Source organism: Platichthys flesus, chromosome 19 (genome assembly GCF_949316205.1).
Source record: "Platichthys flesus chromosome 19, fPlaFle2.1, whole genome shotgun sequence".
In the NCBI taxonomy this organism is placed as follows: Eukaryota; Metazoa; Chordata; class Actinopteri; order Pleuronectiformes; family Pleuronectidae; genus Platichthys; species Platichthys flesus.
The window spans coordinates 12,277,895-12,303,521 of NC_084963.1; the positions used below are offsets into that span (position 1 = coordinate 12,277,895).

At 42.2% G+C, this 25,627-nt stretch overlaps 2 protein-coding genes across 6 annotated transcripts in view; both read left to right on the top strand.

Moving 5' to 3' along the window:
- ptpn13 (protein tyrosine phosphatase non-receptor type 13) overlaps window positions 1-17,648 on the top strand; it is a 43,818-nt gene extending 26,170 nt beyond the window's left edge. The window contains exons 11-49 of one of the 5 annotated variants that reach the window (XM_062412932.1): window positions 366-440; window positions 551-722; window positions 1,079-1,229; window positions 1,329-1,467; window positions 1,639-1,791; window positions 2,243-2,425; window positions 2,541-2,703; window positions 3,416-3,851; window positions 4,424-4,530; window positions 4,806-4,859; window positions 5,427-5,516; window positions 5,639-5,746; window positions 6,117-6,248; window positions 6,395-6,879; window positions 7,291-7,422; window positions 8,898-8,991; window positions 9,591-9,676; window positions 9,758-9,926; window positions 10,747-10,964; window positions 11,062-11,160; window positions 11,264-11,640; window positions 11,736-11,895; window positions 12,019-12,174; window positions 12,298-12,469; window positions 12,569-12,779; window positions 12,931-13,016; window positions 13,101-13,162; window positions 13,519-13,674; window positions 13,970-14,135; window positions 14,235-14,324; window positions 14,476-14,579; window positions 14,681-14,736; window positions 14,829-14,935; window positions 15,257-15,405; window positions 15,488-15,578; window positions 15,664-16,001; window positions 16,088-16,303; window positions 16,399-16,461; window positions 17,039-17,648. In XM_062412932.1, coding sequence (XP_062268916.1) covers window positions 366-440; window positions 551-722; window positions 1,079-1,229; window positions 1,329-1,467; window positions 1,639-1,791; window positions 2,243-2,425; window positions 2,541-2,703; window positions 3,416-3,851; window positions 4,424-4,530; window positions 4,806-4,859; window positions 5,427-5,516; window positions 5,639-5,746; window positions 6,117-6,248; window positions 6,395-6,879; window positions 7,291-7,422; window positions 8,898-8,991; window positions 9,591-9,676; window positions 9,758-9,926; window positions 10,747-10,964; window positions 11,062-11,160; window positions 11,264-11,640; window positions 11,736-11,895; window positions 12,019-12,174; window positions 12,298-12,469; window positions 12,569-12,779; window positions 12,931-13,016; window positions 13,101-13,162; window positions 13,519-13,674; window positions 13,970-14,135; window positions 14,235-14,324; window positions 14,476-14,579; window positions 14,681-14,736; window positions 14,829-14,935; window positions 15,257-15,405; window positions 15,488-15,578; window positions 15,664-16,001; window positions 16,088-16,303; window positions 16,399-16,461; window positions 17,039-17,116 — 6,084 coding nt within the window. In that variant the 3' untranslated portion in view covers window positions 17,117-17,648. The remainder of the gene's footprint in view (window positions 1-365; window positions 441-550; window positions 723-1,078; window positions 1,230-1,328; window positions 1,468-1,638; window positions 1,792-2,242; window positions 2,426-2,540; window positions 2,704-3,415; window positions 3,852-4,423; window positions 4,531-4,805; window positions 4,860-5,426; window positions 5,517-5,638; window positions 5,747-6,116; window positions 6,249-6,394; window positions 6,880-7,290; window positions 7,423-8,897; window positions 8,992-9,590; window positions 9,677-9,757; window positions 9,927-10,746; window positions 10,965-11,061; window positions 11,161-11,263; window positions 11,641-11,735; window positions 11,896-12,018; window positions 12,175-12,297; window positions 12,470-12,568; window positions 12,780-12,930; window positions 13,017-13,100; window positions 13,163-13,518; window positions 13,675-13,969; window positions 14,136-14,234; window positions 14,325-14,475; window positions 14,580-14,680; window positions 14,737-14,828; window positions 14,936-15,256; window positions 15,406-15,487; window positions 15,579-15,663; window positions 16,002-16,087; window positions 16,304-16,398; window positions 16,462-17,038) is intronic. The other 4 variants (XM_062412933.1, XM_062412934.1, XM_062412936.1 and 1 more) reach the window with 4 other exon arrangements.
- A 1,569-nt stretch (window positions 17,649-19,217) lies between these two features.
- Window positions 19,218-24,283, top strand: sdad1 (SDA1 domain containing 1). Its single transcript, XM_062413168.1, has 22 exons — window positions 19,218-19,423; window positions 19,537-19,641; window positions 19,724-19,822; window positions 20,029-20,139; window positions 20,400-20,471; window positions 20,577-20,677; window positions 20,763-20,820; window positions 20,904-20,978; window positions 21,050-21,151; window positions 21,263-21,332; window positions 21,432-21,535; window positions 21,855-21,912; window positions 21,991-22,049; window positions 22,130-22,206; window positions 22,361-22,458; window positions 22,542-22,618; window positions 22,766-22,898; window positions 23,019-23,113; window positions 23,203-23,393; window positions 23,543-23,627; window positions 23,802-23,963; window positions 24,049-24,283. The coding sequence occupies exons 1-22, from the start codon at window positions 19,334-19,336 to the stop codon at window positions 24,094-24,096; spliced, it is 2,070 nt and encodes a 689-aa protein (XP_062269152.1). The 5' UTR covers window positions 19,218-19,333; the 3' UTR covers window positions 24,097-24,283.
- Window positions 24,284-25,627: the final 1,344 nt, after the last annotated feature.

Here is a 25,627-nt window from a genome sequence, read left to right on the forward strand (position 1 = left end):
AGCTGATTTAAAGGAATCTTGCTCGTCCACTGCTGGTGAGACTGAACAACAGACACCCAACACAACAAAAGCAACGCATGAGCTGCTGTCATTGACGTTTTGCGACAGGAGCATCTCATAAAACTGGTTTGAGCCAGGAGTGTTAGTGTTCCCACGAAGATAGGAAGTGATACATGTTTCACAGAAGTTATGTATCTTAGATCAGCATTCACAACCGAGGATGAAACGCAAGCAGGTGGCATAATTGCATATATGAATATTAAATGTATGAAAACAAGTCTCAGGTTGAAAATACTCCTTCAGCATTCTGGTTCAAATAAAGGTCTCCATTTGACACTTGCTCTTTATCTTTGCACCAATGGCAGAACTTCCTTGGGCCTGAGTTCGTGAAGATGTCCAGCGAGCCCTGCGTAGCCTTATCTGTTCCCTCTTCAATAATGGTGAGGATGTAAATCTGTTTTTAGAGCCGATGATCTCTATGTGTGATGGGAGCTGCTTTATTTACCCCTTACAATTCGTCACTCCCTCCTTTTTCCTTTCTGCACGCAAGAAACGTGGGAAGATAGAGGATGTGCAGAGAAAGGTGGGTGTGGTACTGCTGAATGGCCAAAAGCTGGAGGTGAGCTGTGACATCAAGGCGGTGTGTAAGGACGTCCTTGACATGGTGGTTGCCCACATCGGGCTTGTGGAGCACCATCTCTTCGGCCTTGCATACCTCAGAGGTACAGTATGTTGTACCTGTGTACGTGTGTGGTTAGAGGTGGTCAAATGTGTGTGTTGTGGAGATATTATTAGTTACACCCAGTAAGTCTCGGATACTCTCACAGAATAAAAGAGTCCAGGGTTGTGCATGAAAGCATCACATTTATCCTAGAGAAGATAGTTCCTTCTGAAAGTTTGAAACTCAGGGATCATAAATCATTCATATTAGATGTCACTTGATTAGTTTAGTTCAAAGGTTGATGGTCTTTTAATTTCCTACACTCTCCTACGTCTCATTCAAAAATGCGGTACTTCACTGATTGATTCCCCTTCATTCACCTATTCCACTCTCTCCTCCAAAAAATTCCACACGCAGAAACTGAATTCTTCTTCGTCGATCCCGATGCCAAACTCTCCAAAGTGGCCCCAGACGGATGGAAGGAGGATCCTAAGAAGAAGAAAAGTGACGTGCCTTTTAACCTTTTCTTACGCATCAAATTCTTCCTTGAGGACATCGGTCTCATTCAGTGAGTATCTGTGTTGGTTTCTATGTTGTAGAACACTACACCTTGATGTTGGCATATCAGTTGTAAAATAAACGACTTTGTTTTCCTGTGGCTAATCAGGCATGCCATGACCAAACATCAGTACTATCTACAGCTGCGGAAGGATATCTTGGAGGAGAGGATGCGCTGTGACATAGAGAATGCCATGGTACTTTCGTCACTGGCGCTGCAGAATGAATTCGGGGACTACCAACCTGAGGTAACACATTTCTATAATGCATCTCGACAGCTAAAAATATTTTTGATCATTATATAGCTTGTATACTGTGGGGGTAAAGTAAAGAAACAAAAGATATAAGGTTACATATTGTTTTGATTAAAATAAACTTCATGAACCAGCAAATGAATGGTAATAACGTCTGTGCCTTAGCTCCATGGGAAGACCTATTTCCGACTGGAACACTACCTGCCTGCAACCATCCTGGATAAGGTGGACCAAGCGACCCTCAAAGAGGAGCTGCCTAAACTTCACAGAAACTACTACGGAGTGTCTGAGTTGGAGGCAGAGTCTGAATTCATTGAGGTCAGCAGGACTAAAGTACACAGGAATCAAGTTTTTGACAATGTGCAAGTCCCAATATGTTCTCAGTTATTGCTACACTTCTTGTGGTTTAGTGGTTTTTAGCAGAACTGCTTATTTTTTGACTAACGTGAGGAAAGTTTCAAGTGCTCCAAATGGCAGAAGTTTCAGGAATGAGTCAAATTTGGCAGCAGAATAAAAAATAAATGTTAGTGTCCACAAAAAAAAGTACCTGTGTAGTGTTAGTGCATTTATCCTGTCTATTCATATGGTGCTATCGAATTTTTCAGGCTTCTGAAAGGAGCTCTTTTTTGATTCATGGCACTGAACAACATCAGATTGTATATATTGGATTACTGACCCAATGGAGAAACCTCTAAAAAGTTGTATCATTTCATGTAGTATATATCAGCACTGTGGGTATTAAAGACTCCCTTTATTTGTCGTCCTAAAGGTGAGCCAGAGGCTGACCGAGTACGGAGTCCACTTTCATCGGGTGCTTCCTGAGAAGAGGTCTCAGACAGGCATCATGCTGGGTGTCTTTTCCAAAGGGGTGCTCATCTTTGAAGTCCTTAACGGAAACCGTACCCCTGTGCTAAGGTTCCCCTGGAGGGACACGAAAAAGATTTCCTTTGCAGTATGTACCCGTCTCTGTTATCGGAAATTAAACTGTCACCTGCAATTTATTTACTGTGAAAGAGTTTAGTCTGTCCTCATTTTCACTTTTGCGTTTTTATCTTGTCTCCCTGAAGAAAAAGAAGGTTTGCCTGCAGAACACATCAGATGGGATCAAGCATCTGTTTCAGACAGACAGCAACAAGACGTGTCAGTATCTGCTCCAGCTCTGCTCCGATCAGCACAAGTTCCACCTGCAGATGAAGGCCCGCCAAAACAACCAGGAGCTGCAGGAGTTAGGTAGGAGATACATAACAGAACACAAGGCTAAGATAGCTGTAAATATTATTTTATTCAGAATTTCCTAAAAAAAATCCCAGAGAGAAACATTCATAAAGTAGACCTGAAAGTGACATGTCCATAAAAATATAAACCTTCTGAAAATGACAGCTACACATGTCAGACAGTTTGCACATTTTCTCCAGATAAAACCTAATGCCCACCCAAAAATGTCCCGAACATTAAGACAGATTATTGCCATCTGGTGTCAAACACCATGAGTCCTGTCTGATCTCTGTTTAAGTTTTAGTTCTAAACCTCTACACATCAATTATTATGTAGGGTGTCAATTAATCATGTCATTTATGATATTTAAGTGGTGGTTTGTCTTTTCAATGCTGTATTTCTTGGATTGATCTCTTTTACTTAGACCAGGGTTAAGTCTTTGAACTATGCTGCAGCCCTGCCACCGGGTCAATATGATTGGGCTTAACTTTTAAGAGCTATCAGATGTTTATACACAGTCTTTGGTCGAGACGTAGCCATAATGATTGAGATGGATATATCCAGAAAACTGATTTAATTACCAGTTTAGAGGTCAGTACCTAAATATCTATCCAAACATGAATTATCTCAGACTGCTTTCTACAATAATAAATGAACATATCAGTAAGAATTATTATTATTAACAGTTCACTCATTTTGTGGTTTGCATTTCCTTCCTGTTCATCAGAGAACTCCCCCCTGAGCATTCTGCAGCAGTCTCTTGACCATCGCAGTGGAGACTCGGTGGGAAGGACCTTCAGCTCAGGCAGTCTGGCCCCCACCTTATCAACGCGCTCCAACCCAGACCAACTGAAGAGGATCTCGTACTCGGAGGTGGCCCTCAACAAGCCACCCTCCGGCCATATGATTGTCCAAGACAGACTTTGCTTCCCGGGTTTCAATCCCGTGGCCTCCACGTCCCTTTCCAACCCCCGAACAATGAGCCGCTCTCACCACAACCTCGGGCAGATGCCGGAGTCTCCAGAGTACAGAGTGGCAGAGTCACATCGTGGCCAGTCGCACAGTGGACCGAGTCAGCCACAGCCCAACCAAGTGGCCCCTCACTTCCAGCAACACCAGCGAGCCAGCTCCGACACGGACTCTCTGATGCAGCAACAGGACAAGTGAGTTTAGAGAAGTAAAATGACTGATGTCCAAATACATAAATATATTTGAAGACAGTAGCACTAAATAAAATGGCAGACTACTTTGCTATGTGACTGCTCTCCTCCATCAGCACTACACAGAAACTGGACTAATGTTAGGCTGTTTTTACTTCACTTGTACCCCTTTGAAGTTTTCACTGTCAGAGTCTCCGAGCTCACTTTCAAGACAGAGGTTACTAAGATAAGACCCGTTACCAGGGCTTTGGCTCTGTTGTACACTACAGACACACAGAAAACTCTAATTAAACCTCTGGAGGTTTGTGTGTGTGTTCTCTCAAATGTGCCTGTGCGTTGTTGTGCTTACCTGTGTGTGTGATCTTATTGTCATCAATAACAAACATGTTTTTTACGCCAATTGCTCCCTCTGGTGTATATTTTACAGATGACGTGGGATTTCAAATTTGATCAGATTCTGTACATTAAAAAAATATACAGACGTCAACATTATTACCATCCCTTTTTGATACCTCTCTCCTCTAACAGTGAGGAAAGTTTCAATCGTCTCCTCCTGCTCGCTCTCTCCATCCTAGGTCATTCAGCACAGCGTCCTACAGCAGCCCGACCTGGAGCCTCAGCATGTCCAAGAAAGAATCTGACTCTTCTTCCATGGAGGACAATGGCCAAGCTTATGTAGTAGGTAAGGATGATCGCCTGTGAGGAATGTTTCTCATCACTGGTGAAGCTGGTTATTGTGTCCAGTACCTACCGGGAAAACCATCTCATATAAATCTATTTCATGTAACGCTAGCTCTAGTAGAGAATCAGGATATATATTCTGGAAAACAGAAAATAAAAACATGCTAAAGTAGTTCACCCTTACTTGGCGGAGATAGACATGTAGTTGTCGTTGTTTTGTGTAGTGCACAAAAGCCAAAGCAAAGGCCTTGCTGACCTCTTTCGTTCTTCCTCCAGGGGTCAGTATGAACAGCTCCTCGGCCCCCCCCTCAACCCCAGCCTCTGTTAATGGTAGGTATTAACTGTCATTTTTCCACACATGCAAAATGCAGTAAATATCCCAACACTCTCCACCATCACTCATTTTATAACATTTCTTAATCCTCCCCGTCAATCTGTTGAACCATATGTTGATGGCGGCACAGCCAAGCACGGATATGTGAGCCCGAAAAAGACCCCTAAACCACAGTTACGTAATTTTAGAATTAAGTCTCTGTCCGCTCGGTGCAGCCTGCCTGCGGAACTGAACTCTGGCCCTGCTCCCACCATTTAATAGCTCCATACTTGGCACTGAACTCGCGACCTTCCCTTTCATCCAAGCTTAGAACATCTCTTCAGGCCCATTAGCCAATGGTGCTAAAGTAGGGGCCATTCAGCCTCGCTGTTTGCCTGTCCGAGCTGATTAATTATTACAGTGCACATACTCCAATGCGCTCTGAGTGGCCTACCGTAAATCCCTTGTGAAATTAATTCACCAGATTTCCACTGCTGCCATATGCCTCGGTCAAAAACGACTGAGCTCATGCAATGCATTTATGGTATCTCCCAGTAAATGCCATGTGTCTTTGCTTTGCATAGATTCCCTCATGAAAAAGCTCAATGCCTTACCGTCCCCAGAGAGAGAGATCACAACTGTAAACCTGAAGAAAGATGTGAAATATGGCCTAGGTAAAGTTCAACCCTAAATGCATTTTCTAGAAATAACAACTTAGTCTTTTTGTTTTTCCACTGATATATTGTGTTTGTGAGCATGGTGTTTATATCTAGTTCTGCTTTCATGTGCTCGCCAGGGTTCCAGGTTGTTGGAGGGGAGAACTCTGGTCGTTCGGATCTTGGTACCATCATTAGCTCCATCACTCCTGGGGGTCCTGCTGACGTCAACGGCTGCCTCAAACCTGGTAGGCCTCTGCTGTGCCACCCTCACTCTCTCAAATGAGTGGATTGAACTTTTTTTTTTTTAACCCCCCATGTCCATTTATGTGTTGGTTTGTGTGTAAGCAAGATAATGCAAAAATCTTGGTGAAGGATTCAGAAAAACAATGCAAGATCATTTTTATTTTTTTCCAGTAAATAATTAATCGATCTTAATGAAAAAAAGATCCAGCACACTCAAACAACAATGTGCAATTTGGTGCAGCTTGATCTATTGGTCATTGGTAGAAGTATGCATTCTACAGAGTGCCATTCTAGTGTTTTTCCTGTGAAATGTTTTTTCTCTTGCCACTTATTCATCTTCCATGCGAGTGACAGCGGTAATGTTGCACGCAGGTGACCGGCTGATCTCTGTGAATGAATTAAACCTAGATGGGCTCTCTCACGCCTCCACGCTCGAAATCCTTCAGAAAGCTCCGGATGACATCACTCTGGTGGTGTCACAGCCCAAGGAGAGGCTCTACAAAGGTAACAGCAGGGACATGAATGAATTGTTAAGTTGTGTGTCAGAGTTGTTTCTTGTGGTCATGTAAGGAGTGTATCACACACATCAGCGTTTTCTCTCACTTTTACTCCTTGCGTCTAAAGTGGTTCTTCTTGGTCTTTTTGAACAGAGTCTTCTTCAAGCCATGTCCCCAACCAGGCCAAGTCTTCACTGACTGCACTTAGATCTGCCCTGAGACGAGAAGCAGACGTTGATATCTCGTCGGAGGAGCAGATGGAAACGAGAAGCCCCAGCCCTCCACCCGATAGTCCTGGTCCACCATCAGCTGCCTCGTCCACTGTCCCCCAGCACTCCAGCTTCAGTTCTCAGGACTCCAGGATGAGCACTTTCGCGAAAATCAGCCAGCCCCCTGTTAACGGAGTTCAACAGTGCCTAGATAGAGTTGCGGCTGTTCCCACAGTTGCATCCTCTTCCCAACATCTGAGACCAGAACCTAACGTGGACATGGATCCTGCGCCGCCGGCTCTGCCTCCCAAAACCAGAAAAGCTAAAGTGGCAGAAGCTCCCAAAGTTTCCGAGCACTCCGACTGGGGGGATTCAGACATGGATGAGGAGACGTATTCCAATAGTCAAGAGAAACACAAAGTCAAAAAGGTGCGACCATTGTGTTGATGAATTCATTGCTCTAAATTCTATTTTACATGGGTACGTGTCTATGAGGAAGATTTATAAATCAAACTCAGAGGTTTTTGTCCTGGTGCAGCAAATACAAATCAACTTTCTTCCATGGAATAGGAGAACATTGGTTCTTCCGTAAACAAGCATCACACATTAGCTGTCAGATGCTTGGCACAACTAACTGCCTGCTGTATATAAACTTGGCCTATCATTGCATTCACAGTGTCAATGCCAGGCAGTTTGTTACCTGAACACTGCATGTCTTACCCTGAATCTATGAACTGCTCTTATGCAGTTCAACTTTCTCACTCCCCCTTCGTCCCTTGTTTCTCACTGCATGTTCCAGCTTGTGATAATTCCACTTAAAACCCTGTTCTTTGTTTGCAGGAACACATCGTGGAAAATGTAAATGGTAATGCCCCAGGGGTCAATAGTCTCCGACCAGGAGAACTAGTTGACATTGAGCTGTCCAAAAAAGACAGCAGCCTGGGCATAAGTGTCACGGTACTGTTCGGCAAGGTTTTCATCCTCTCTTGTTTTTCCCCCTTTCCCCCCCTCATCTTGTCACTGTTGTGTGTGTGTGCGCCTTTTGTGAAGGTGTTTAGATGTAGCTTGGTTTGGTTTGCTTATGTTACGGTGGGTGTAGTCAGATCTAGAAGCTCTCGTGAGAGTATTTGTCCATCAAACTAACTTTGCATCGCATCTTTATGTTTTTAATCATAAGACACTAAAAGTCCCGTTCACAGTGAGGAGCATGGACAATTTGAACAGGAGTGAGCTCTCTCATGACTGCTTACTAACTGCAAAGAGCTTTGCCACTAACATGCCACTAACACCATTTCTTTTTAACAGATTTTCAACGCTGTATTGATTGGAATGGATTAATGTACTCCATAACAAATCACTCGACTGTGTGTCTTCAGACCAGGATTGCTGTCAGATTTGTGTTTGTGTTCAGAATAATTACTGATTGAGTGTCGTGTTGCATCAGCAAGACAGTCACTGAAAACTGAAAGTGAAATTCACCTCAAGATTATCAAAACTAAAAAAGGGCACTGAATGGAAAATTAACATTGATGTTTAGATTTAACCTCAGTGATATTGTCAGTAACATCACAGTGGAGGATTTTTCATTTCATTTAGAACTAAAGTCATTATTGTGAAATGATAAACGCTTTGTTTAACTGTTGCATTAGGGGTAATTACAAAATTCAAACAAACCACAAGATAAATAACCATGTTGGTTGTCAACAAGGTTTAAAAAAACAGCATTATGGTTCCTGGCACTTGAGGCTGGGACTGAATATTTTGAGTTGGCTCATTGCAAAGTTATTCTGAGGATCAAGGCCTGTTTTTAACAATGTTTTCAGCCATTAAGTCACTTTTTCGGACACGCGAATGTAAGATACATTCTTGTCCTCAAAGAAATAGTGCTGCCAGACTGAGTGGGGAAACCAGGACTGAAAATGAACAGCTGAAAATATAAATGTTCATTCTGTTGGAACAAGTTTTACCAGTAATGATGAGGTCCACTTTCTAATTTCTATTGGCTGATCTTAGGAATGCAGGTAAAAAGAAAAGCAGATCGCCGATGCTTTTCGATCAACGTGTTCCTTCTCTTTAGTTCTCCACAGGGACTGTTTACCTGTGGGCAACCACAGCCGGCTCAAACGGGATTGGTCAAACCAGAAACGTTTATTCCCGTGCAAAATCTTTTTAAAGAGGGAATGAAGCAACTGACACCCCAGTAGCTACCAAAAATGTCAGCACTTGCAAATGCTAACAAAACCTGTCAGTTATTGTTCATAAATACAAACTATATATACCATAATATACCAAATTCATACTTTAGAACCAACAGCAAAGGCAAAGCATTTATCACAAAGCAGTTGTATCAAAAACCCTCCACACCTCACATCAACCCCCATAGAAAATACAAGTCCCACTAATTTCTCTTTGTTCGACTAGACTAAGAGTTGTGTGTTGTTTCTCAGGGCGGAGTCAACACAACCGTTCGTCATGGAGGCATCTACGTCAAAGCCATCATTCCGTCAGGTGCAGCAGAGCTGGATGGAAGGATACAGAAAGGTAAGAGCCTGGACACTCACATCACAGATAGACATGTGTCATAAAGCGACACAATGAAACTTTTCATCTGTAAATAGCAGCTTTAAAATGATTGTGATGTTAGGTGACTGGGGAGAATGGTGCCGCTGTCACTTCCACTCTTCACCCTGAACATCTGTTCTTGCTCTATGTAACTTTGTTGATTGGGGATGATCTGTGAGAAATGTGGAATTGAAATATAGTCGCAGCTTTAACTTCCAGAATCAGGCCCAAAAAGTTCAAGAGAAATGCTCAACTGCTGATGAGATGGATAAAAAATAACTAACAAGTCATTAAAAACCAGCGTTTATCTCAAATCTTTTGGTCTATTTTTTATACATCTGCAGCTTTTTAGTTCAGGACATCGAGAATCATGGGTAATATTCAACGTTCACTTGTACGTCAGTGACTACGCTTTTGGAGCTCCAGATATTGATATTCTTAGATTTTTCTTTTCGTAAAAACCCCTCAAACACGGAGCCCAACAGAATGAATCACCACATGTGGCTGCAGAGGGCGCTGTTGCTCAGTAATACTTACATAGTGTTGCTTCAACCACTCTGCGTCTGTCCCGTACTCAGGTGACCGCGTCGTGGCCGTCAATGGAAGGAGTCTGGAGGGAGCCACTCATCAGCAGGCGGTAGAGTCTCTCAGGGACACTGGGCAGGTGAGCCATGACATTTACGTTGAGCGTCTTTCCCACAAGCTGTTCATTCAGTAACACCACGTAAAACATTTGCTCCCTCAGACAGTGCACTTGCTGCTGGAGAAGGGTCACCCGCCTGCAGACAGAATCCAGACTCCCCTCACACCTCAGCGCACTCCACCTCATGCCGGCAGCAACCGAGAACAGGCCAAGAACAGAGAGCAGCCGCCGGAGGTCAAAGTGAAACCAGAGTACAGCTTTATCACACAAGGTGAGAGGACACAGTAAAGGGTCATTACAGTGCACTCAAAGGAAACCCCATTATAGCACACCATACATAAGTGTTTATTTATTTTCTTTAACAGTGTGACAAAGATAATTTCTTCTACATGAAACCAAATGAGTGTGTGTACAACCCTTTAGCAGCTCACTGCTGACTATTTACATCTCAGCATCTGGTCTGCATGAAGGACACCATCACACTGATGAGTAGACACAGCATCAACTAGTATCTAGCAATACGAGTAGCACTAGATGCTAGTAGTTAGTAGAAACTTAAAAGCACTAATCGAATGTGGTCGTGTATAAAATACAGATCTTTGCTGATGTATGTAGTGAGTAAACGGGAAAACTAAAATATATCTACTATAGTAAAGGACAGTGACTTGAAAAATGTACCAAAGTAAATGTACTTTGTTACATCCCATTATGCCGCTCTGCAGATATTTACTACGAACTTTGCATCAACTTTAGATTTAGATTACTGTGAGTAACCAGAAAACCAGAGTCAATGGACTGAAAAAGATTTACATAAACTTTTTCTTTTATGACTATTCTTGTGTCAGGTGGAAAATGTGTTGCCTGCAGGAAAATACTTGATGTGTGCGTGTTTTTAGTGAGTTATAGAGTCTCACTCTTTGGAAACTGTACAGTACTATTAAACAGGTTCTGATCTGCACGTTATAGGGCAGCTTCTCTGAATAGTTGCACAACATTTTTTTATCTCGTCCCGGACCAAAGGCTGCTTGTGCTCATCCACATTCCCAATTTTCTTACTGTCAGTTTTTCAATTTGTGCCCTTGTCTCCACAGACAATGTGTTTGAGGTTCTTCTCCTGAAGAACACCTCAGGGCTGGGCTTCAGTTTTAGTCGAGAGGAGAACATCCCCGGTGAACCTCCCCCCGGCTCCAGCATGGTGCGAGTTAAAAAGCTGTTTCCCGGTCAACCGGCCGCAGAGAGCGGTCGCATCAACGTGGGCGACATCATCATGCGGGTCAATCAAACGCCCCTGAAAGGACTCTCGCAACATGTACGTCCGACGGCTTATCCCTCTGCATCACAGCTTGATATAAAAGAAAGAAGGGTCGTTTGATAATTAATTTGGAGTTGTGTGTGTCTGCACGTAGGAGGTGATATCAGCTTTACGAGGAACAGGTCAGGAGGTGACTTTACTCCTCTGTAGACCTGAACATGGTATTCTTCCTGAGATGGACCATTCAGCCGTGGTGAGTCCGTGAATAATATTAATTTGACCCTTACTTCTATTGTGAACTTTCAAGTATCACCAGTTGCTCAAAACTTTGTTTAATGTTATTTATTTCTCCTCAGACACCCATGCCATCCCCCCGAAAGCAGGTGCTGACCCAGGTAGAGCCGAGCCCGAGCATAGGCAGGAAGGCCTCTCCGCCGGCTCTGCAGGCCAATAGGATTCAGGGCGCCGTGGAGGAGGCCCTGGAGAGGCTGCTGATCAAAACCCCCGGCCGACGTAACAGCTACAGCGACAGCACAGACGGGGATGAGGAGGTGGAGGAAGCCTTCAGCCCGAGCGCCATGGAGCACAGCAGGCAGACATGGGAGCAGAGCCTCTACCACAACCCCGGTAGCAACCTGGGAATGGGACGCTACGACAGCACCGGTCACCTGGACGAGATCGCTCACTCAGCCTTCTACTCCCCAAACATGCAAAGATCAGACCTCAGCCACAGGTACCTGAACTCTGTTGGATCGATGGTCACATCATTTGTGTTAATCAGTTATTCTAGTATATTAAATGAATTTGTCTTGGTGGTTGTTTTCACAGGCATCCATCATCCCCTGTCACAACTGATCTGGAGTCCCCCTCCCTACCGATGCTGTCCTCCCACTCTGCCCCAAGCCCTGATCCACTACCTCCTCCACTGCCTCTGCCCTTAAACCTCACCATGTCTGGCAATGGACAGGACATAGAGGAGTTTGTTCCGGTAAGAACAGAGGAAGGGAAGATCCTAAGGAACCCTGTGAAATCTTTCAAAGACAAGGTTGAACTACACTGTGCATCGAAAGATTGACTCATTCCAGTAACTTAGATTCTTCTCTGTTGTTAGGAGGTTGAGCTGAGTGTGTCCTTGATGAAGTCTGAAAAGGGCAGCTTAGGCTTCACCCTCACCAAAGGTAATGATCATGGCTGTTACATCCATGACATCGTCCAGGATCCAGCCAAGTCAAATGGACAACTCAGGCCTGGAGACAGAATGATTATGGTACGAATTCTTAACTCACCCCTTGTTCATTTGGTATCAATCTTCACGTCTAACTCCCAGCGAGAAACCAAAAAAAGGTTTGTAATTCCATAATAAATGGAATCCTTTATTTACTATCTCCAGGTGAACGACACAGATGTGAGTAGCATGGGTCACACTGAAGTGGTCAACCTGGTGCGTGCTGCCCCTCGGTTAGTTGATTTAACTGTGGGGAGGGTCCTGGAGGCTCCCAAACCCCCCATTGAAGCCCACTTGCTGCCGGACATCTGTTTCAAGGACAACCAAGAACCACTGGGTGTGTAAACAGCCCGAAATCAAGGCTCCTCATGTCCACTGTTTATTGGTGTGGCTTTAAGTCACACGTGAACTGCTCTTCCCCCCTTCCCATCCCCAGGTTTGGTTCTGGACGGCGGCAGCGACAGCGTGTATGGAGTCTTGTTTGTAAAAGACGTCCTGCCAGGATCACCGGCCTTCAACGAAGGCAGCCTGAAACCACTCGATTTAATCCACTACATCAGCGGCGCTCCCACCCAGGACCTGACACTCAGCGAGAACGAGAGGCTGCTGGAGCTCTCCCTCGACGACCTGACGCTCAAGGCCACAAGGTAATCTGCTCTAACACAAAATGACAGGTGTAGCCTAAATGGAATTTTTCACGCTGGGTTGGTGTTGGCATCACAGAAGGTTCTTTTTAGCTGAAGATGCTTTACATGCCATAATTTAAATAACTTGTCTTTTTTTTCTTCTGGCTCAAAGGGATGGAAAGCCTGTTTTTCCATCTGGGCAGAAAGGTTTCTATTTTCATGACAACATCAGCCCCAAGGTTTCATCCGGCATGAATGGTACGTTTCCCCTGAATGGGGCATCTGTGACATTTTAAACTTTTTTTATTTTGCATATAATAACAACACTATTTTCTGTTAAAGGTTTTCTTACAGAGGAGGAATCAAGAGATACAGAGGGTCTCGCAGCACTTTGTCCCTTAGAGGTGGGTTTTTAGTTAACTATTTTCTTAATATGTATTTATTGCTCATTATAGTCTGTTGTAATACTTAAATTAAAACATTCTTCGGTTTCATTTATTGTTATTTCTTTTAATAACTCCAAGCAAGTGGCTAGACAAGTTGTTGGTGTGTCTATAGCGAAGGAAAACAATGATAAAGCCAAGATAAATACATGTCGATCGAGACATGCGTAACAAGATCAATATTCCAACTTCTTAAATATTATGATCACTATCATTAAAAGCAAGACTGTTGGCATGAATCTAAGTTTTTCTGGCATGTTTAGCTCAATTTTGAATCATGAACTGAAGAGGATCATATATTGTTGTGTAATGTGCAGGAGGAAATTATACAGCTGGATCTGGACAAGCCGCAGGCCGGAGGTCTGGGTTTCTCTGTGATCGGGGGGGAGAGGGGGATCTTTGTGAAATCCATCACTCCAGGAGGGATAGCAGAGTCCTCGGGGCAACTGCAAGTGGGAGACAGGCTGCTGAAAGTGAGTGATGTTCGACATTTGATGCTCATTTGCATCTTTACTTATTATTACTTTACTGTTGTTGTTTGTTTTGTGGGGGGGGGCTGTCCTCTTTAATGTGTAACACAGCAAAAGTCCCCATCTCATCTTATCTCATTAATACATACATAATAGCAGATACAGGAAATAGAAAACATTCATTCTAGTAACACTGGTTTATAATTGTTTGTACTAAAAATTATCATGTGTTTATATGTGTAATAAACTAAGTCTCTTGCTCTGAAACCACCCAATCATTTTTAATCATTTGTTGTAGGTGAATGAAGAGCTAATGACAGGTGTGTCCCACACCAAGGCCGTCACCACCATCCGTAAAGCTAAAGGCCTGGTGCATCTCATAGTGTCCAGACCGCCAGACCAGAGCCCAAACACATACCTCGCCTATCTGCCCATCAACTCTGACATGTGCAATGAAAACACAGGTAAAACCGCGACCTAAAATAAAATGTTACAGGAGAAATGCTTTTTCCGTTTAGGAAAGATCTCAAGATGTAATTCTTTGTGTCCTGCTGCTGCTTCAGATCTGAGCGAGGACAGTGGGGTGAAGACGAAGCTGGGTTCTCCTCACGATGAGATGAAATCTGGCGGCTTCCCTCCCATACCACCAATAGGTAGAGTCCACAGTATAGGCTGGAAGATTTACTGAAACTCCCAATGCAGCAGTACTGATACCTTTGGAATTTTACAAAGAGCATTAATGAATTTGTTTGTAAATGAAGTGAAGTTTACTAAATAGATGACATTTCCCTGTTTCACAAACAGACTATGAAGATGATCCGGCGCAGAGGAGGGAGGCGGAGCACAGTGCAGATTTCTCTGAGGACACAGACTGTGATGGCTCTTCTCTACCTGAAGACTCCCCTGAGGTACAACGCAAACCAGCCAAACTTTATAAACTCATTTTTTGATCATATCTGATGTTTCTTTTATTATTATTTATTACTGATTTAAATGTTTGTATAATCAGAGTTCAAGAAAAGCGGAATGGCAAGAGGAGAGTGTTGACGACCCAAGAAATGAAAAGTACGATTTTGACTTTGGATGTAAACCTGTCACATTTTTATACATACACTTTTTTCACTGTATTCACTTCCAATCACTCCTTGTGTTTTTAGAATAAACAGCTATCTGCAAATGAGCGCTGGACAGCCAGAGGAGGATGAAATCACATGGGGAAGTGATGAATTGCCGATTGAGAACTTGAACTCCAAATCAAGAGAGGGTAAGACCGACTTTCTCCAAACTGTGGACTTTAAATTAGATTTTAGAAGGGGCGTTAAACTACTCGTAAATAAAGATAAAATCTAGATTCACGCATACAATTTGAGAGCATTGAGGATGGAGTCTAAAGAAACACCACCACTATATAGATGTATTTGTGTTTCCTTTTATGTTTTATAAAAGTCTAATCATTGAGCGTGATCCATGTATTTTTGGTCTGCAATATATTGGTGTACTATGTCAAAGTGAAAAAAATGAATTGTCTCTGCATGGTAAACATTTTTTTAAAGTGGTATGTACATGAATCTTCATTTTGTGCCAGACGGGCCAATCATCACAGAGGACGAGCTGACCTCTCTGCCGCTGGTCAAAGTGGTGCCTGACGGCCAGTACACGGGACCGAAGCTCAACACGGTGGTCCGCATGATGAGGGGCCTCCTGGAGCAGAAGGTCCCGCTGCAGGAGTTTGAGGTAAGGAGCTACTTTGAATGTCGGTCGCCTGTAAATTGATTGTGATTCATCTGGTTTCAATAAAGTTTTCTACCCTCGACAGAATCTTCAAAACCTCCAGCCACTGGATGACTGTTTAATAGGTCAGACGAAGGAGAACAAGAAGAAGAATCGCTACAAGAATATCGTTCCCTGTAAGAAAAGTCTCCTATCTCATCTCTTGAAGGTTTTTCAAATAAATATGCAAATGTGAATTTTTAACGTGTTTATCTCTACCAGTTGACACCACTCGAGTTATGCTGGGCAACGACGGGGGCTACATCAACGCCAACTTTGTCAACATGCCGGTGAAGGATGAGAACTTCATGTACATCGCCTGCCAGGGACCTTTGCCCACCACTCTGGGCGACTTTTGGCAAATGGTTTGGGAGCAGAAGTCCAACGTGATCGCCATGATGACCCAAGAGGTCGAGGGCGGCAAGGTGAAGTGTCAGCGGTACTGGCCGGACACCTGGAGGACGGCAGAGATGGTGGACGACAGGTTGCAGGTCACGCTGATCAAAGACCAGTATCTGGACAACTTTGTCATCCGACTCATTGAGCTCAAAGACGTCCTGGTAAGCATAGTACATTTTAATTTGATATTTCTCTTCTAATAAATTAAAGTTTTCACCCATGTCTAATGAGTATGTTCCTTCCTCAGACCAATGAGATCCAGCTTGTGACTCATCTGAACTACACGGGATGGCCCGACCACGGGACGCCGTCACAGCCCGAGCAGCTGCTCACGTTTATTTCCTACATGAGGCACGTTCATCGGTCGGGGCCGATAATCACACACTGCAGCGCCGGCATCGGCCGTTCAGGAACCCTCATCTGCATAGACGTGGTTCTGGGTCTCATCAGTAAAGATGCCGATGTAAGTTTTACTCTCTTTACCTTGTTTACTCACATATTCTATTATATTCTTATTTGTTCATTTCCAGATGATAAGAATTCCTTTTTGTTTTGTAGTTTGATATTTCAGATGTCGTCAGGAACATGCGACTTCAGAGGCAGGGAATGGTCCAGACAGAGGTGAGTTTTTTTTTATTTGTTGTAACCCTTAACCCTGCTGGGCTCTCTGTGGCTACAACCACACAAACTATATTTTGGTTTTAAATACCTCCAGTGCTGAAGGCAAATCATTACTAATAGGTTCCACCTTAGCTTTGGTCGGAGTTAAATTCTTAATTTTACTTTAAACCTTGCTGCACCTTGTTTGTAGTCATTTCTGTAACTAGACAAACTGCAGAGTACGTAATCAGCTGCCTGTTTACGACGACACACACGTACACAGTGTTCATGAATAATAATAATCTTAATTCATATGGTACTTTTCCAAGTGCAAAATTTCAAATTTAACCAAGAGACAATTGATGAAATAGAGATTTTATACTAATAATAACAAACAATAAATATGATATATTTGGGATGTATCTCTTAATTTGATTATAACCTTGGTTTACATTTATTTGTGTTTATTGATGATTTATTGTAAGTTCTCCCTGGGTGCTCACGAAGGCACAGTGAAATAAATTGTATTATTAGTTAATATTCATTATAAGTATGGATGTAGCCTTGAATTCACATGTTTCCTCTTTTTATCCCACAGGACCAATATATCTTTTGCTATCAAGTGATCCTCTACGTCCTCAGGTGCCTTCAAGCAGAGGAAAGCATCTCGGGATAGGAGACGCCACATATCGACAACGCGTGCTGGGCGACTGTTATCACCAGAGCAAAACTAAAATGCAGAGTTGACACAGGCAGAAATTGCCAAATTTACACTACATGTTTTTAAAATGCCTTAAAATGTTCGGCTCCTCGAGAGCAAATCCTTTTAAGAAGTCTATATTTTTATGTTTGCTTTTTTGAGTTTTCTCTCTTTGGCTGCTACTCCCTGTCAATGCATTTACGAGAACTGCTGATTGTATTTCCTGTTGTCACCTACAAGAGAACACTTATGTTTTTTTTTTTTTTTCAATTCTTGGATATTCTAAAATAATTATAAAAGTGATCAATGATCTCATATTTTATGTGGAACAAATTTGTACTTGTGTAATATGAATCCTATTTTAATGCTGGAACATGCCTTGACAGAATACTTTGTCAGTATTTGCTTTGTAAATCTATTTTACAGTAATTGCTCACTGCCTTAGGTAAATGATGAAATTAAAAGTGTACATATTCATCTCCTGAAAATTAAACTGGATACATTTTAAATGGTGCATAGCAGACATTTTCATTTAAAGGAAAACAATTTCAGTTTTTTTGTCACTTTGCACGTCAACCTTTTTGGAATAGTTTTGAAATGACCCAGAAAGTGGAGCCTTACTGTTTCCATTCATGATTTGTAGAGAAGTTTCCATCCCTTTTCAACCTTGTTCATCCAAACGTTCTCAAAACTTAATTATTAACATACATGTATATTTTATACACTGTCTGTGTAGATATCATGAAATATGAACACATAAATTAATATATATTCTTCAAAAGTGACTCTTACATTGTCAGCTCCCGAAAACAATCATGATAATTTAATAATCAGTTAACTTATACTTTACAGCTACCTGTGTGGATGTATATGTATTGATTACACATAGTTGCCCTGAATGAATCTACACTTTGAAGCTATTTGATGGAAGACTGGATGTAATTGGCTGAAAATACTGTAACAGAGAGCAGGAGTCAAGTCAAAGTCAGCTTAATGCCTCATCTGACATACATACAGGACAAAGATAGGCTTGAAATGCATTTTCTCTCTGATCCCCAATGTAAACATATGTAGACAGAACATATAAGTACGCAAAATAATAAGTACTCAAAACATACACAGTACCACACAGTATGCAGTCATAGGCACACGGTGGATGGAATGAGAGTAGTGCACACCGGAGTAGTGCAGGAGGTCAGCTAAGTCACGATCACTTTATTGTAGATCAATCCTTGACATCCTGGGGTACAATAGTTTTTTGGATCATACCAACTCTACCAGACAAACAAAATAAATTTCTCGTGGCTTGATAAGTATATTTGTAAGGATTATTAGGGTCGGAGCACTGACAGACAGTGAGGCCCTATTGAAATTGTAAGGATTATTTTTTTTTTTTTTTTCAGGCAAATGAATTGGCTTTAACATGCTAAAATTCTTACCAAAATTTGCAGAAAATTAGAAAGTGGTGAAAATGTACATATTCTGGAGAAATGTTCAAGGGGCGTGGCAAAATAGCTCAACGGTGCCCCCCGAGATCCCTGGATTGCATTCATATTGACCGATCTTCACAAAATTGATACACATGTATACCATGACCAGACAAACAAAAACGTCTGGAGGTGCAATTTGAAAAAAGCAACAGGACGCCTGCTATTTTGCATTTAGTGGCCATTTTGAAATTGTATTTTATAGTTGGTACTTTCCAGGTTTGAGCAATCCTGATTTTAGTATATATTTGATTTCATATCGGTAATATCTAAGAGCTACAACAGTATTCAATAATTTGGTTGACAGACCATTTCTGATTGAACAACTGAACGATCAACTCTTGAAAAAGTGCCAAAAAACGTAAAGCTACCAGTTTTAAACTTTGATTAACTGAATATCTCTGGGTTGTGGATGGTTGATTAAATAAAACAGGACATTTGAAGGAGAAATGATTTGCTCATCACTGACAACAAAGTCGTTCACATGTGGGGAGACAGATGCACCAATTATTACACTAATGATTCTATAATGTGATCATGGACCATAGAAAACACGAACGTCCCCTTTTAATGAAACGGACGTGACGTTACGCTGCTTCCTGTTGGTACCTTTAATGGATGCCCGCACTGTCGCCACGTTTATCTTGTGAAAAGTTCTGTATTATCATTTTTTTCAATAGAACGGGTTCTTAAAACATCTTAAACCATGTCTGGTCGACAGAGCAACAAACTGCCAAACAACTTACCACAACTGCAGAACCTCATCAAACGGGATCCGCAGTCGTACGTAGAGGAGGTGAGTGTTGTTAGCCGAGAGGCTGCTAAAGCTGCTAGCTCGCACACTCGCATGTTCTATTCCTAGACTTGTCACTAAACCCTCGTACCTGTGTTCCTGTGTGTGTGCTCCAGTTCTCCCAGCAGTTCCGACACTACCAGTCCAATGTCCACATCTTCAAGCTGCAGCCGGACAAACCCAACAAGGAGCTGGCGGAGCTCGTCATGTTTTTATCTCAGGTGACATATGAACGTGTGTTCGCAGTGAGTCGTGCTGATCAGGGATGTGAAACGTGCTAACAGGAGACTTGTTGTCCCTCAGGTCAGTCACTGCTACCTGCAGCAGCTGTCCGGCTTCCCCCAGGAGCTGTCCGGGTTACTGCTGAGTTTCCACACAGTCCTGCAGCCTGACTTAAGAATGGTGAGGATATTATATACATATTATATTTTCAAGTGTTTTCAGGGCAGGTGCAATGCTTACATTTTTATTCTCGCTTTGGCCCGATGGGGACAAGAAAGTATATTTGATTGATATGAAATGGAGCTTGTTGATATGTATGTCGCATAGCACTGACATGTTATTGTTCACATGTGTGACCCCCCCATCTCCTCTCCTCTCCTGGTAAGACCTTCTGCAAAGCTCTGATTCTCCTGAGGAACAAGAATCTGATCGACCCCACTTGTCTCCTGGAGCTCTTCTTTGAGCTGCTGCGATGTCACGATAAGCTGCTGAGGAAGGTGAGAGCGCTCAGCCCCCAAACAGCTACAGCAGGAACAAGCTCCAACAGCCTATTAGAGATCCAAGTCTAGTCTGTCCTTATAAGTAAAGAAAGGCGGGTTTAGATGGTCATTCGATTTTTATGTGGTTGTAGTATTTTCTGTTTATCAATACATAATTGCCTATTTCTAAGTATTTTGTAAGTAAGTTTTTAAAAGTATGTATTTGTTGTAAATAAGCTGTAACTCTCTGATTGTGTTGTTTCCTCTTTTCTCTCCAGACACTGTACACACACATTGTTGTTGATATCAAAAACATCAACGCAAAGCACAAAAACAACAAGGTCAACACAGTAAGTATAAACAACGCAATCGCGCCCTGTGCACTTCACATGTGACGGTCTGGGTTCAAACAGCCACCACTCACTCCCTTTGTTATCGTGTCGTGTGTGTTTCAGACATTACAGAACTTCATGTACACCATGCTGAGAGACAGTAATCCCATCGCAGCCAAGATCTCTTTAGATGTGATGGCGGAGCTTTACAAAAGAAACATATGGTGAGAGTCACGATTTACACACTGAAGAGAGATTGTCAAGCGGAGGGGAGTTCTTGACCTGATCGTCTTTTTGTTTGTTTCACAGGAACGACGCGAAAACAGTTAACGTCATTACAACGGCGTGTTTCTGTAAAGTGACAAAGGTCTGTTTGTTTTCACTTGACAGCCGTCACTTAAAAAAAACGATGTTGTACATGTATGCTCACCTGCATCTCCCCGTCCCTAGATCGTTGTGGCAGGTCTTAAATTCTTCCTGGGCAAAGATGAAGATGAAAAGAACGACAGCGATTCAGACTCAGAGGTAAGCATCACAGCCTTCGATTAGTGGTGTTAGAGACACAAACATGTCTTATAGTCCATCTTGTTTTCCAGCCAGAGGGACCAACAACCCGAGATGTGATGGTGAAATACTCCACAGGCAGGAAAACCTCCAAAAACAAGAAGAAGATGGAAAAAGCAATGAAAGTTCTCAAGGTACCGTTGTTGTGACTACTAAGACACACACACAACTGGTGTTCTTACACACATGTTCAGGAAAACTGAGGTCACTGTTTTAATTTTCAATACTCGTGTGGTTTTGAACAGAAACACAAGAAAAAGGCTAAAGTGGAGGTGTTCAACTTTTCCGCTATTCACCTAATTCATGATCCTCAAGGTAAGCTCAGCTCCCCTCTTCACAGTACCACATAAATATGTCCGATGTCATTTAGAACATTACCACAACTATCTAATATCTCCTTTTTTATTTGTAAAGATTTCTCAGAGAAACTGTTGAAACAGTTGGAAAGCTCTAAGGAGCGCTTCGAGGTGAAGATCATGATGATGGAGCTCATATCCAGACTGGTTGGAATCCACGAGGTAATGCCTAATCATGTTGTTATTTTTATTTTTAGCGGGGGGGGGAAACATGTTCTTAAATGATATTTTTATAAAGAGAAAAAAACGGTTCTGATACAAAGACCAATGCTGGAAGTTACCTCAAATAAAGCTGCAGTAGACGATTTGTAGGGGGACGAGGAGGGACAAATTATTGTTGATTGATATTGTTAACTCATTATTTTGCTAATAAACCTAGCTGTTGTGTATGTGTCTACCTGGGCTGTGTGGACATATTACATAGAATTATAGATGGAATATTCTGTATCGATTCTTACACTCTGTTCTTTTCCATCTACAGCTCTTCCTCTTTAATTTCTATCCCTTCATCCAGAGGTTTCTTCAGCCTCATCAAAGAGGTGAAACTTAATCTCCGATAATGACGTTTTAAAACCTGAGCTGATGACACATCTAAAACCGTCTTTGCTCTTTTGTAGAAGTGACAAAGATTCTGCTGTGTGCTGCCCAGGCGTCTCACCAGCTCGTTCCTCCGGAGGTACGTTATGATCTACACCGTGATTCAGTCAGTTAATAAACACTTGAGCACTGTTAACGCTGTATTTCCTACTCGTGCAGGTCATCGAACCCGTCATCATGACCATCGCAAATAACTTTGTGACTGACAGAAACTCTGGGGAGGTCATGTGTGTGGGGTAAGAGGCTTCCATGTCTCCTTTTTCTCGTTACAGTTAATGAGAGTCAATATGATTATATGATAGGAAAACGTAGAGAAAAGCAAGCTGTAACTACAGTGCTTAGTATTACTTCATGGATTTACAGCACAGTTCTCCTCTCCTTGTGCTCCAGTATCAATGCCATCAAGGAACTGACCGCTCGTTGTCCCCTCGCCATCAACGAAGATCTGCTCCAGGACCTGGCTCTGTACAAGAACCACAAAGACAAGAGTGAGTTTTTCTACACGTTGTATATCGACCACATCATGCACATGTGTGTTCATTCACTCACAGTGTGTTTGTGTTCCCCTCAGATGTGATGATGTCGGCTCGGGGACTGATCCAGCTCTTCAGGAATCTGGATCCACAGATGTTGCTGAAGAGGGACAGGGTGAGTACAATGAATTTTTGAAAGAATTTTAAAAATGCCTTTTGCTTACTCACCTACTGCTGAGGAGCGTGTTTGGAACTGAATCTCCAACTCTTACTGTGACAAAGCTACATCTCTGTAACTTTGAATGTGCTTCTTGTTGACCAGGGGAGACCCACAGAGGCGTCGACAGAGGCTAAAATCAGAGACTACGGAGAAATTGAATCTAAAGACTACATCCCTGGAGCTGAAGTCCTGGAGGTGGAAGGGGAGGAGAAGAAAGAGGGAGAGGAGGACAGAGGTCAGCAGTTGATTGAATTTTTCTAATCTTAACTACAAGATAAAAACATCTAATAGAGTTTGTGTATGAGATGATGGATAATCAATATAAAGGATGCATATTTGTCCTGTTGTACAACAGAAGGCTGGGAGAGCGCCAGTATAGGTGATGATGATGATGAAGACGGGGAGTGGGTGGACGTTCACCACTCGGCTGATGAAGACGTAGGAGAAATGGTGAGAGTAACTGGTCTTGTTGAGCTGTTGGGGTAAGATTACACACAGGAACTTTGTTTTAATGTCAGAGTTTCCTGTGCTTGTTTCAGGCGGAGAAGCTTCAGAGTATTCCGGTGGAGGAACGAAAGGCGAAGGCAGCTGCCGTCAGTGGCAGCCGGCTCCTCACGCAGGATGAGTTCAAGAAGATCCGTATGGTGCAGATAGCCAAGGAGGTGAACAATGCGCCGGGCAAGGGCCAGAAGAGGAAGATCGTGATGAGTGACGATGAAGAGGACAACAGGTGAAAGAGATGTTACAAAGATGAACTGTTTCATGTTAAAGGCAGTTCTCTGTCGTCTCCTACTCCTTGAAATAAGGTTGTCATCACTGTTATGTCAGGTTTATCCATTAGAATTGATATATTTTTGTATTTGTTTCTGAATCTTGCAGGGGGGAGCTGCTGACTTTGAGAAACATCGAGAAACTGCATAAAAAACCCAAATCAGACAAGGAAACACGTCTGGCAACAGCAATGGTAAAAAGCCTGTGTTTACTGTGGACTGATACCAAAGCAGCTGATAAACCAGTGACTCATTTATTCAGTTTATAAAATGGGGGGAAAACTATTAACAACATTTTCATTATTCACATTATTTGTTTTGTCTAAATAATAATATAAAAACCCCTGAGGATGTGTTTGATTTTCCAGGAGGGACGAGGCGACCGGAAGGATTTTGTTAGGAAGCATTCCAAACTAAACTCACACGCCAGCACCAGCAACAAGGAGAAGAGGAAGACCAAGAACTTCATGATGATGAGACACAGTCAGAACGTTCGAACCAAGGGCAAACGCTCCTTTAGAGACAGACAGGTAACACGTCAGACCGAGCGGCTGCTCCATTTGATTGTACTCACTCTTACATTTCCACTAAAGATATTTGGTCTTTGTGTTTCAGATCGCTCTACGAGATGCTCTCCTGAAGAGGAAGAAGCAGCACCATTAGGACACGTGGAGATGATGATGATGATGATGATGATGATGATGATGGTCGTCACAACCCTGATCTTTGACTATGTCAAATATTATTCATCCTTCAGTGGCCTGCAAACTATGTCAGCTCATTAATGTATTATATTCAGTGGAGGAACTGCATAGGTGTACTCTGTTCTGAAATAAACTTTTTAATTGTGTGAACGTGAGTATGTTAATTCAATTGTGGAGAAAAATCATTATCCTGTTGTTTTTCTTGCGTTGATAAATGGCCAATTGATCCCGTATATTTTTTGATCTGCTCTACTCGCTCCATGCAGGCAGCAAAAAGCAGCTCTGATTTTTGATGATAAAATGTATATTTTTTGTTCATTAGATCACAGGCATTGAAAAAGAGAAGAAATATTTACTTTCAAACTACTGACCTGATCCCATTCATATAAACTGTGGTGTAATATATAGTCACACTAGTACAAGGACAGTTTTTAGCTGAATGTGATAGTTCAGTTTTGCAGCCATGTACTTGAGGAGTTTATTATTGTTATGAATAACTAGTGGCTACATTTCAATGAAGATTGAAATAATAATGACTTGATTACAATAATTCTGATTAGTGTTTTTAAGGTGGATCAGAGAAATGCTCACACAGCAGCCATAAACAGTAAACGGCTCAGATCCGGATTAATCAGTCTGTGACGGTGTCGTTAATGTGTAGGGGAAACATTATTGGCCAATATAATTATATAACAAGTGTTATGACAGTCTAGCTTGTCCTCACTTTGTACGTTCTGTAAAGTTATACACTTTTTTTTTAATGTCAGTGTTTGTTAAAATCTGTCCATTGAGATCGAAGACAAAATAAACAGTGAACGTGTGTGTTTTACAACAGAGCAGAGTGAAAGTTTTGTGCAATAAGTTGGTTTTAATGACAGAAAAAACATTTGTGACATGTTTCATTACATTGAAGCTGAAGTTAAATTATTGTAATGCTTCAATCTCTGTCCTCTTTAAGATCATTGTCCCCTCAGCATTAGGACTTTTAAACCAGCTGTAGCCCTGGTGTATGGCACACATACATTTTTTAACAAAGGACTAATAGATGTTTAACGCTCTTTCAATTTTAGGGGTCAGTATCTTGCCAAGGACACTTGGGCATGCAGATGGGGAAGAGTGGGATCCGAACCCCCTACCTTTCTTGTTGGAGAACGACCATTCTACCCACTAGGCCACACCACCTGCTCATTCCTAAGCATAACAAGAAGATGTACATATTATGTATTGTATTGTATTCTCTACTTTACTACATATATTTGACAGCCGTACTTAAAAGTTACTTTTCTATATTTGGATTTTAGATACTGGATGATTTAACATGCTTTAAAAAGCTATTGTTAGAGAATAACCCAGTAGTTTCCAGCCATGGCTTCTGACGCCTTGCAAGAATCACAGTGTGGGACACTTTTCATTAAATGTATTTCAGAAAATTCATGCAAAACCTTCTTGTTTATTTTCGGTGAACAAATGAATTACATATTGTTCCCATC